This window comes from Caretta caretta, chromosome 2 (genome assembly GCF_965140235.1).
Source record: "Caretta caretta isolate rCarCar2 chromosome 2, rCarCar1.hap1, whole genome shotgun sequence".
NCBI lineage: Eukaryota > Metazoa > Chordata > Testudines > Cheloniidae > Caretta > Caretta caretta.
This window is the reverse complement of record NC_134207.1, coordinates 124,244,785-124,257,821: the sequence shown is the minus strand read 5'-3', so window position 1 is coordinate 124,257,821 and position 13,037 is coordinate 124,244,785. Positions and strand designations below refer to the sequence as shown.

General features: G+C 40.9%; 1 protein-coding gene across 1 annotated transcript in view; it reads left to right on the top strand.

Annotated features, from left to right (window-relative positions):
* The window catches only part of LOC125631043 (glutamate decarboxylase 1-like), a 43,145-nt gene that overhangs the window by 6,478 nt on the left and 23,630 nt on the right, over positions 1-13,037 (top strand). Inside the window, exons 3-6 of the mRNA XM_048837225.2 lie at positions 1,920-2,162; positions 3,140-3,230; positions 8,185-8,297; positions 9,324-9,439. Of these exons, the coding sequence (XP_048693182.2) occupies positions 1,920-2,162; positions 3,140-3,230; positions 8,185-8,297; positions 9,324-9,439 (563 nt within the window). The remainder of the gene's footprint in view (positions 1-1,919; positions 2,163-3,139; positions 3,231-8,184; positions 8,298-9,323; positions 9,440-13,037) is intronic.

Sequence of the window (13,037 nt, the reverse complement as noted above, 5' to 3'; positions counted from 1 at the left end):
ACCCTCACTCACTTTCACTGTGCTGGGGCAGGGGGTTGGAGTGTGGGACGGGGTGAGGGCTCTAACTAGGGGTGCAGGCTCTGGGGTGGGGCCAGAAATATGGGGTTCAGGGTGCGGGAGGGGGCTCCAGGCTGGGGCAGGGGGTTGGGGTTCAGGAGGGGCTATGTGCTCTGGGCTGCAGGTGCAGGCTCTGTAGTGGAGCCAGGGATGAGGGGTTGGGGGTGCAGGAGGGGGCTTTGAGTTTGGGGGGTGCTCAGGGCTGTGGCGGGGGGTGGGTGGACTTGGGGTTAGGGCACGGGTTTACTTCAGAAAGCTCCCAGTCAGCAGCACAGCAGGGCTAAGGCAGGTTCCCTGCCTATCCTGACTCCACGCTGGGCCCTGGAAGTGGCCAGCAGGTCTGGCTTCTAGGCGGTGGAGCCAGGACGCTCTGCACGCTGCTCTCACCCACAGGCTCTGCCCCCTCAGCCGGTGCTCGGGCCGGGGGCAGCGTGTGGTGCTAAAACATTTAGGAACTAGCCTGCCTTAGACCTGCAGCACCAGCAACTGGAGTTTTAACAGCCTGATCGGTGGTGCTGACCGGAGCTGCCAGAGTCCCTTTGTGACCAGGTGTTCCTGTTGAAAACTAGATGCCTAGCAACCCTACCACACACACATGCGCCCTGAGGAGGAACCAAGGGTTCCTGTAGCCCCCACCCATAGATCAAAGGAGGGGTAGCTAAGCCACTAGGATTTTTGCCCATGCTCAATGAATCATAGAATATCAGGGTTGGAAGGGACCTCAGGAGGTCAGCTAGTCCAACCCCCTGCTCAAAGCAGGACCAATCCCCAATTTTTGTCCCATATCCCTAAATGGCCCCCTCAAGGATTGAACTCACAACCCTGGGTTTAGCAGGCCAAAGCTCAAACCACTGGGCTATCCCTCCCATGAAGACCCAGGAGTTTCTCTCTTCCTGCTTCACAGGCCACTGAGTACAAGGGAATGGGTTCAAGGGGTATTTTCAACATGGTGGTGAGGCAGAGACCCAAGGATTTATGGATGATCTTGCCTCTGCTTTCCAGGGGGAAGAGAATGAGGGAAATGTTGATCCTATCAGTTGCATTGTCACTAGCAGACTGTGAGGGAGTTGTGGTCTTCTGGATCTGAGAATCAAACTGAAAACAGTAACATAGTAAATCTCCTTTCTGTACCAGTAGGAAATCATCCCTGCCCTTCTAGCCTCTTCCAATCCAAATTGGCCCTTCAAGGTCTTGTTAGAGAGCTGGGTCACTGAGCAAAATGTCTGTTTTCCCACTATCTGCATCTATGTGCTGAGCTCCACACACGAAAGGTGCTATAGAAGTGCAACATACCGTGAATGCTACAAAAGGGTTAATGTGCTAAGCTCTTATATGATAATAGTAGGGATATGTAATATGGTAATGGGTACTGTGCATTTAAGGGCTGAGCTTCCTAGAAAAAGAGTCTGGGTGGGGCTCTCCCTAGAAGTTCATGTTGTTGTTGTTATGCACAGTCAGTTGGAAATGGTCACCGAATAAAGCAGAACTTTCCCAAGCACCTTATGCACTTAAGCTCACATCCTCAAAGGTATTTAAGAGCTTAACTTCTACTGATTTTCCAGTGCGGTGAGGATTCACTTCCTCAAAACAAACAATTAAGACTTCTGTAATTTCAGTGGCAATTAATCTCTTAAATACCTTGGAGGATCTGGGTCTGAATGCTCACTGAACACCACAACGTGTTACAACGATGGAAGCAACTAGATCTGAGCATGTTCAGTGGGAACTGGATATTCCCAGAAGCCTATGCAGGGTGAGGCTGAACAGAGCATTTGTGAAGTCAATAAAAGCAGTGTCTCCAACCAACCTGACTCCTGAGTACTTGTTAACATTACACTGATGTTCCCTTGATTTCTTCCTAGACTTGTTGCCTGCTAGGAATGGTGAGGAATTGACAGATCAGTTCCTGCTTGAAGTGGTAGAAATTCTCCTGAATTATATTAAAAAAACCTATGATGGGAACAGTAAAGTTCTGGACTTTCATCACCCTCATCAGCTTCTGGAAGGCTTGGAAGGGTTCAGCTTGGAGCTGCATGATCAGCCAGAGCCTTTGGAACAGATACTTGTTGACTGTAGGGATGCCTTAAAATACGGAGTTAAAACAGGTAACATAGTGTCCCCACAGCAAAAATGTATCTGTCTCATATCTTTACAGGCATATAAAGCATTGTTTAGGGATCTGATATTTCTCCATACTGGAATCTATTTGTCCAGGACTCTTAGTTTTGCCGGATTCATATAACTCCTTAAATATTCTTTTCCTTACCCTGCATTTCCAGTGGGGGGTGGGATGGTGCGTATTGTTCTGTTCTCAACTTGTTTTGATACAGTAAGAAACAAGGGGGTGAGAATTCACTTCCTCAAGAGAACCAGTTAACACTTTCATGAATTATTCACTAATGTAATTCTTTATTTAAATAATTTAATGTAATTATTCATTAAAGAGGGTTATGTACAGGAACTGACAACATTTTAGATAGGGCTGAATATTTTTGTTTGTTTTTCTGTTCTCTTTCCCCTTTGCAGTGCATGACACTAGGGAGGTTTCTAAAATATTTAGACAATTTTTCCAACCGTGTACATTTATTTTTAACACTTTTTTAGATGTGAATTGACTTGGCATGTACAGAGGTTTAAGGGATAGCACATTGAGTTCAAAAATATCCTCAGATTTAGAGACAGTTGGTTCAGAATAGTAAAAGGGTTTTGATCACAAATGGAAAAATGCTCTAAAGCACATAAATCTTATTGACCTACATGCTTTTGAAAATGTTACCCACATTCCAATATAAAGGACCAGTTGTCTTGAATTATTTGAATTCTGGTGTTAGTAGAAAGTAAGCTACTTAACTGGGAAATGTAGTTTATTTAATTTGCTCAATAAAGACTTGAATGTCCTATGTTTAAGTTCAGACCCATTTTTAAGGAAGGCTTCTTTCCCCAACATTAACATAAAGAGAAACTCTTATTCTCCATACTGATTTCACTGTTCTTGTCAGCACAAGTTAACTGGGGACTGAGCTGAAGAACAATGTATTTCTGTCTCTTACACAAATTCTGGTTTATTTTTATTTCATTTTAGGACATCCTCGCTACTTCAACCAGCTCTCCAGTGGCCTTGACATTGTTGGACTAGCTGGTGAATGGCTGTCAGCTACTGCAAATACAAACATGTATGTACTGTAAATCCCAGTCTTTGGTTACAAGTTAATACTAACAAAAGCCAGCCGCTTTTTTACTACATTTCTGGAATGCAAAGTACCTATTTGAAAACAAACAAGCACAAACTGCCCATTTTTGAAACAAGTGAGTGAACACCTGAATAAATAGTGTTGGCTATGTATCAGAGATCTATGCACTACAGACAACTGAGGTAGATATACCATGTTGCACAGCAAAGTGACAATGCCTGCTCTGGATGTAAACTCACTGGTTGTTTTCAAGCAGAGCATACTGCAGACACCAGTCTTAAAACTATCAGCCAATTAATTTAACTTAAGAGCCCCTAATAATTATCCAGGCTTATTTTGGGATAAAACATCCACAGATGTACTGAGTAGAGGGAATAATATTGTTCACTTGCAAATGCAACTCCCCGGTTGCAAAACACATTAGCATTGAACAATGGGAACTCAAAATCACTAAATCCCTGTTAATGTTACAGAACTAGATTCCGTCCCAGGTTACAGCCACGTGACCAATGGTGCAAGGCCTCTGGTGTTGGAAAATTTCCGGAGCAGGACTTTAGGACACAGTCTGGACACATCCCCTGCTCCACTAGGGAGCTCATAGCTGACCAATATAGCCCCAAAATGACTGTTGAGGAGAGAACACGGCTAGGTCAACCAAAGGATGCACTGATTCTCTGCCACAGCCTCTACCAGAGGGGTTCCCAGGAAATCCCAACCGCAACTTAAAGCTGATTGATTGTATTAGAATTAAACAAAATATAACAAAATTTCAGAGCTGTCAGATTCTCACTAGAAGAATTTCTGAAATAAAACACAATGAAATTAAGTATATGCAGAATGTTCAGCATAACCATAACACAGCAAAATCTTCCTTTTTTTTGTGAAACTTGTTCATTTTGACCATTCAGTCCTTCATTTTGGCACATGCTGCCATATTTTCAAAGGGACCTCAAACCAGACTTCTGGATTGGCATGTACAATTCTGTTCCCTCAAATATTTTTGGCACACCCAAGACATCTTAGTGAACACAAAACCTTAAATTGGCACTTGCATAATGGGTAATTAGATGCTCAACTCCCTGGTTTATAAATGTAAATACATGGATTGAGTATGCTAAATGTTGGGAGTGGAAAGCATGGACAAAGCTTTTAGTGCATCAAGTTGCAGCTGCACACTAAGAAGTGGTTTTTGGAAAATTTGATTCATATACTTCCAAGATTTTCAACCTGGACATTTGGCCACGTTTTCCAATAAAATAAGACTTTGTAACAATTATAGTGAACTTTTAAAACTCTAATTTGTTTTATTTTTGTTGTATCATTTAATAATCCTAGTAAGAATTTTGTATATTACTCTGCAAGGAGTGTAAATGATTAAGGGTGAGTGTTTGAGATAAAGGAAGGTAGAGAGAGAGAGAGAGAAACTTGGCTAAGAAAATGAATTTGAGAACTGGATACTTCCTGGAAGAGAGAAAGTATCTAGTGGAGTTGACTGAAATATATATCTATTTGCCACAGTGAATTCTGAAAAATTCTACCCCCTACCCCCACCATCACAAATTTTCTGTGGGTGGAGGAAGTGGGGGAAGTTTAGGTTTTTTTTCAACAAAAATCAATACCCCCAAATAAAAATCTGTTAAAAAATGGTTTTGGTTTTAAAAAGCAACACCAGTTTTCAGCATATATATAAAAAAATCAGTTTCTATTTTTTTTACAATAATTTGGACCAAAATGAAAATTAATTTAGTTTGAAAAATCATTTTCGTGTAAAAAAAAAAAAAAAGTTTTGACAAAAAAGTTTTGTTCAGCTTTGGGACCTAGGGGACAGTTTTTGAGAATGAGAGGTGGAAGCAGAGGCCTTCAGGGGATTATTGAAGATGATTTATCTGTGGAGAATATGTGGAGTAGATTGTGTGGTCTTGATAGACAGGAGAGGTTGAAAAGCACTAGGTTTAAGCCATAAAGTGCATGTACTTACTGAAAAGACATCACAAAGCCAAAGGGGGAGCACCTCATGGAAACTGACTGTAGGGAGGTTAGAAAGGAAGAATGGAGGTGGTAGAGTTAGCCAATGTACCTTTCATGTGCCTAAAACCAAGTGTCCTACACTCATACATTCTAAGGGATGCAGCTCAGTGCAGTTCATAATGTAATGAGGGAAAATAATCAAACTTTTCTTTTCTGAAAGGACAACATTATTAAAGACACTGGAACAGAGACTAGTGTCCACAGAGATGAACAATGCACCTAAACAGCTTTCAGTCACACTGTATTTCTGTCTCTTTTTCCCAAATAAAATGTCCTAGCAGATTTTTACTATCCACAAGAACGTCGGAACACATCTCTGTGGAGAAATTTCAGAAGAACATGCATTGTATAGCTCCTTAGGAAAGATTAGCTGGAGACAGTGTGCAGAATGACAGTTTTCAGAGTAACAGCCGTGTTAGTCTGTATTCGCAAAAAGAAAAGGAGTACTTGTGGCACCTTAGAGACTAACCAATTTATTTGAGCATGAGCTTTCGTGAGCTACAGCTCACTTCATCGGATGCATACCGTGGAAACTGCAGAAGACATTATATACACACAGAGACCATGAAACAATACCTCCTCCCACCCCACTGTCCTGCTGGTAATAGCTTATCTAAAGTGATCATCAAGTTGGGCCATTTCCAGCACAAATCCAGGGTTTGTGCTGGAAATGGCCCAACTTGATCACTTTAGATAAGCTATTACCAGCAGGACAGTGGGGTGGGAGGAGGTATTGTTTCATATTTTCTGTGTGTATATAAAGTCTGCTGCAGTTTCCACGGTATACATCTGATGAAGTGAGCTGTAGCTCACGAAAGCTCATGCTCAAATAAATTGGTTAGTCTCTAAGGTGCCACAAGTACTCCTTTTCTTTTTGCGAATGACAGTGTACAGTAACATCTTAACCCTTTGCAGCTTACAAATATATTTAATCACATACAGTAGAATGTATGTATCTGATAGTCTTAAAAATGGGGATGATAATGCTTACCCATCTTTGGAAAGTACTTTCAGATCTGCCTAGGAAAAACACTATGGATGCAATCCAGTAAAACACTTACATCTGCTTAACATTACCTATGTGAGTAGCCCAACCGGAATGGTACTACCTATGTGGTTAAATATGTGCTTACGTGTTTTGCTGGATCACGGTCTAGACAAGCACTAATTTATTATTAACTGGCTTGTCACTTTGATAGTCTGGTATGCAAATGTAGTTTACATTCATTAGCCTAAATTTGTGTACTTCAGTCAAACTTGTTCGTGCATGGAGCATTGCACATGTTAAAAGTAGGCACGTAGAACTCTGACTGCAGTTTTAGTTTTGTTTGGTTTTTTGGAAAGTGTAAACCCAGTTTTCTTTCACCCAAAGTAAATTCCTGCTGTTGTTTCGTATTACAACAAAGCTGGAGTGTTTATGGAGATGCTTAAGTGGAAACTGCATAGACAGCTGTGAGTAGTTTGGTAAAATTATCCTGGCTGGTTACTGCAGATGATAGTCTTTCACTTGGACATTTTGAACTAAATTTAAGAGCTGTCAAAATTGGTTCAGTCAAAATTGTTTCTGTTTTAGCTGGAGGTCTAATAGGTCTATAGTGAATAGTGGAGCTACACCACCAGATTTTTTTTTTGTTTTTTTTGTTTAAGCTTGTTAGGTAATTCAGTTTTTCCAGATAAAAATTGTGCCACTCCAAAATTAAGTCAGTTATAGCTTTTCCTCCCTTCCTTTGTATTTTTAAGAGTCATATAAATGCTCACATGAGTGACTAGGAAGTTTTGGGAATGCACTTCTTTTAAATTGGTTTGAAGTCATATATAAATTGTGCATTCGGGTGAGAGTGCATGAGTAATAAGCGGCCTTTGTGTCTCTCTCTAGTCCTTTGTCTGCTCTTGTAGCACTGGCTTCCTGACTGTCTGCACACAATCTGGTCGCTTTGGTTTGAGAGCCTTCTCCGACTCCATCTACAAATATTTTCCTTTAGCTCTCCACCACAGCAGCTCCCCAGTATCTAACAGGGCCATGATTTGGCTCTACATCTATACATGGTTCTGGGGAATCTTCTAAATGCTTTGTCTCACTCTGTGCTCAGGACATGACATTAGAAAGTACCCCTGAGATGTGCTGTAATAATAAACAGACAGTGTAACATAGTCTCATGTTATAGTTTCAAGCAAAATTCACTTGAGGAATGACTCTGAAATGTTAGAATATTTTAATCAGCTGAGCTGTGATTTTTTGGGCCATCCCAGTGCAAACAACAGATAAATCCCATGAAGTCAACAGTTACAGAAATGTAAGTGAGACAGAATCTAGAACACTGTTTCTAGATTCAGTGGGCACAATTAAAGACTCTACTTTCACCACCTCAGGTATCTACAGTAATCACAGTATCCTTCTGTGTTTGGCTTAGCAGGAAAACACAATTGCTGCAGAATGGCACATGCTGAGTGTTTAGTAACAGCCACTACATATTGCTTTCTAGAATTTGGGAACAACTTTAAATATGGCATTCCCCACTGATTTAAGGCAAATGTAGAAAAGATGGGTGTGTAAAATGATAGGTATTTCAGTTTCACACCACAGTAACATGCAAAATAACTTTATGAGAGACTTGAGGAGAACTGGCTCATGTATTTACTTTTTAAATATAATCTCAGGGTAGATAAAATATATCCTCTCTGAACATTTTCACATCCTAAATGTATAGTCAGATAATGGGTATTATGTGGAATGAGAAAGAAGAAGGTAATGGGGAAGAAAAAAGGAAAGGAGGCCGCTAGTCTAATCTCACCCCTTAGATCATTCCTAAATCAAGTTGTTGTCTCATTTCCTTTTGTGCCTCTTTTGTGTAATAGAAATACATTTCTGAAAACAGCCTGTTGCTATTTTTTTTAAAACATATTTTAGGTTTACATATGAAATAGCTCCAGTGTTCGTTGTCATGGAGGAGATCCTTCTCAAGAAAATGCATGAAATGGTTGGATGGGGAGAAATGGAAACAGATGGTATATTTTCTCCTGGTAAGTAGACAGGAAAATACCCTTGCCATGGGCCTGATCTGAAGCCCAAGCAAATCAGTGAGAGTCTTTCCATTAAGATCACTCACTTTTGGATCAGGCTCCATATGAAAACTGCATTAGGTTTGTTTTAGGGATGAGCAAAGTAGCTCAGATAAAATAGGCAGCAACTTGAACCTTCCCTTTAATCTAAAAGCAAACTTGAACTGAACTTTTTTGCAGTTTGTAATAATATGGTTAAATTATTTAAAACACTATTTATAATTTCAAAATATTGTTAATAGCAATCATGTAAATAAAAAATGACAGGATAAAGAAGAAGAAGAAGGTTACTGCAATGTTATAGGACAGTGAAAACTTTCTCAGAATAAAAATCCACAGAGCTTCTCCAAATTCAATTTTACATCAAGCAAATTCTCAGAAAGCACCCTCTGGTACAGTGATGCAATAAGAATAGAGAAAGAAATGAACCTCTCAGAAATGAGAATTTGGACAATTCTGAATCAAGCTCCTTAATTCGATGAAGTGAGCTGTAGCTCACGAAAGCTTATGCTCAAATAAATTGGTTAGTCTCTAAGGTGCCACAAGTATTCCTTTTCTTTTTAATTCCCTCTGTTTCTGTTCGGGACTAGGACACGGTGGGTTGGGGGAAAGAAAAGGAGACTTGCAATCAAATTTGCCTGACAAGCATGAATCTTAAGAGTCAAACTGGGACGCCTAATGGTGAATCTCATCAAATCTGTGGAAGCCTGGAGAAGTGCACAAGGGATTAAATGGTGGGGAGAAAATTCTATGGCCAAGATTTGACTGGTATTCTATACACATATCCTGCAGTCAAAACGGGCAGTCAGCTGGTGAATTGCAAATTGCTGGGTCATTAAGGAATCAAAATTAAGCCAATAGAGGTATGCTAATTCATACCAGTTGAGTATCTGGCCCTATGATGCAATGATGTAAAATTTAAATTCCCAGGAGGAATAAGCTATTCAATCCAAAGCAGAAATATTTGTTTCCTTTTCATGCTGTTAGGTGGGACCATATCAAACCTCTACAGTGTTCTTGTGGCTCGTTATAAGCGGTTTCCTGAGATTAAAACCAAAGGCATGGCAGCACTTCCACACATTGCACTGTTTGTTTCTGAACATGTAAGTACAGAATTATAGTATGTCTATGTAAAATAGCTTGGCTGTGCTAGATTCAGTACTGAATCTTGAAAATCAGTATTTAAATATTCAGACTACTGAAATATATGAGCTGGAAATGAAATGAAATACTTCTGGAGGAAGTTTGAGTGAGATTTTCAAAAGTGCCTACGTGATTTAGGAGCACCTGTCCCATTGCAAGTCATTAGTGCTTGTTTTTACATTCTAAGTCACACAGGCTCTTTTGAAAATCCCCTCTTGTGACTTTAGGCACAGCTCTGAGGAAGTGGTGTGGTGTAAGCTGCACCAGGACTAGCCCTGGAAATCACTGGGTTTGTCTACACAGCAATTAAAAAGCTCATATGTGGTGGAAGGGTCCCAGAGTTCGAGCTGCAGCTCAAGCCCAAATTTAAAAATGTTGTTAAGATGATGTTTTAAAAAAAAGTGAATGGTACAGAGTTTAAGCGTAGAAGTTTCTGGTTGTCAGGGAATAATGTACACATTATCACGGGGTACTATCAAGGTTCCTTCCCCACTCTGAAATCTAGGGTACAGATGTGGGGACCTGCATGAAAAACCCCCTAAGCTTATTTTTACCAGCTTAGGTTAAAACTTGCGCAAGGTACAAACTGTTTTACCTTTGTCCCTGGACCTTATTGCTGCCACCACCAAGCGTCTAACAAAAATAACAGGGAAAGAACTCCCTTGGAAACGTCTTTCCCCCCAAGCCCTACACCCCCTTTCCTGGGGAAGGTTTGATAAAAATCCTCACCAATTGGCATAGGTGAACACAGACCCAAACCCTTGGATCTTAAGAACAATATAAAAACAATCAGGTTCTTAGAAGAAGAATTTTAATTAAAGAAAAAGTAAAAGAATCACCTCTGTAAAATCAGGATGGTAAATACCTTCCAGGGTAATCAGATTCAAAACATAGAGAATCCCTCTAGGCAAAACCTTAAGTTACAAAAAGACACCAAAACAGGAATATACCTTCCATTCAGCACAACTTATTTTATCAGCCGTTTAAACAAAACAGAATCTAACGCATATCTAACTAGATTGCTTACTAACTCTTTACAGGAATTCTGACCTGCATTCCTGCTCTGGTTCCGGCAAAAGCAACACACAGACAGAGAGAACCCTTTGTTCCCCCCCTTCCAGCTTTGAAAGTATCTTGTCTCCTCATTGGTCATTTTGGTCAGGTGCCAGCGAGGTTATCTTAGCTTCTTAACCCTTTACAGATGAAAAGGTTTTTCCTCTGGCCAGGAGGAATTTAAAGGTGTTTACCCTTCCATTTATATTTATGACAGGTGCGAAGTTCGGTTTAAGATCAGATGGCATAAGGAATACATGATCTGCAGTATCCCAGATTGGGGGTAAAAGGTTAACAGGTCAAAGTATAGACATTGAGATATGAGGGTATGTTGTTCTTATAATGGCTATGTTCAGGTGTGGAGTATAATGAGTGGATACGATGATGAGGATGGATTGACCATCATTTGGTGAGATTTAACGTTCAGTGAGTTTCTGGTTCCAGTTCATATAGTCCAACCGAAAAAGTCTCTCGGTCCCTTTCTCATAGTCGATGCACAATGTCGCTCTGGCTCACGCCTCCTGGTACTGTCTGTGGCCGATGATGTGTTCGACATAAATGTCCCTGGACCATCAGATGGTGTCTGAGACCATGAGGCGCTGCATGAGCCGTGCGTAGCATCAACTGATCCCACAGGTCCGCAGCACACGCTCGTTGCAGGGGTCCCAGGCGCCCAGGGCTCTGATGATCAGGGCGCCCATCTGCACCTCATAGCCCTTCGCTCTCAGGGTATCAGTCAGGGGAGCATACTTTTCCAACTTACGAGCTCGGGCTTCACAAAAGGCCAGGGTCCTGTTCTCAAAGGAGACCGTGATGTCGATGAGGATGATCTTTTTCTGGGCCTCGTTGGTGACGATGACATCAGATCGCAGCTGGCTGTCGGTACCAGGGATGGCGCAGTTCATGGCGACCTCCCCCAGGCGTGGTTCGATGGCTTTCACCAGGCAGTTCTGGATGGCGTTGTGGCGCACTACAATTAAACAGCCCTTCAAGCCCTAGTCATTTGGTATGGGCCAGCTGGGGGTGTCTAAGTGCAGTGTGGACATAGACATTGTGACTCAGAAATGTATCTCTCAGTCACAGTTCCTCCCCTGTTATCCTCTAGCTTTAGAAGAAGGGATAGTAATTTCCTGCTGACCTGCACCAGCAGTAATTTATCACACTCCCTGCACTGGTACTTTGGGGTGATGGAGCCACGGCCTTACCTATTCCAACCCACTGCTTTTGGTGTGAGGATGGGCAAGTAACAGGACGAACACCACCCATTCACTGCTATGTGCATACACAAAGTTCAGGTTTCACACCCAGGTGGTATCTGGAAGAAGTTCACTCCTTCCTACTCCCTTATGCAGGTGCATTGTACAAGTCACAATCTGGTCCTTGGAATTTTTTCCCCCATGTGTATAACTCAAAAACAGTGGCACTTTTCCAAGTGAAACTTTCTAGGGGTCTGATGATTGATATCAATGGAAGTGTTTCCATGGACCTCAGTGGGCTTTGGATCAGGCCTCGGGTGCCTACTCTTCCCTGATTAGTCTGCAGACAAATGTGCATATATACAATTTAAAAATAAGAGTTTGAATATTGTCATTGTACATGCACAGTATGAAACTTCAGCTACATTTATATTTACACTATTGTTATGGAATTGAGGCATAATGTAAATGCAGAATATTGATGTTGGTTACTCAGGTGTGGCTTTGTGTTATTTAATTTGGAGTGTTCCACAGTTGCAAAAGTTGTTCACTCTGCTACTGTGGCAGTACAGAGTGAAATCAGTAGAGCTCTCAGTGTTTTTTAAAATCTCATTCATTTTTCTCATAAAAATAATCTGTTACATGGATGTTAACAGAGGACAGTCTAGATTATTTTTAAACCTTTATTTAACAATGCAGAAATATTATGCAAAAAATGGGACATGTGAAATTCCAAATGCTATTTATCATTGTAGCTGTATGTTGGTTCAGATTTGTGTTTCCTATTTAATAGTAAACTTGAGGTCAGGCAGCAAAATAGTACAAAAATAACTCACTATTTACCCTGTAATTAAATATATTTACCATGCAGCCCATAACTTAAATAATCAATGATCATATAAGCACATGATTCTCCTAATGATTAACATAACTGCCATAAATCTAATAAATAATCTCAAGCATATTGTACACATTCCTAAAGCTTTGTTTGCCAGAAGCTGGGAATGAGCAACAGGGGATGGATCACTTGATGATTACCTGTTCTGTTCATTCCCTCTGGGGCACCTGGCATTGACCACTGTCAGAAGACAGGATACTGGGCTAGATGGACCTTTGGTCTGACCTAGTAGGGCCATTCTTCTGTCTAACAGAGAATAGTTGCTTAGTAAATTACTGAATATCATGTCTAATGACACTAGCTAGGATTTAAAAAAATGTACAGACTATCAGCAGTCAGGGCAAATAATTATCTCCACTCGGATCAGGAAGTAAACTCCCTATACAGCATAGCACAGTTAGGAGCATGATG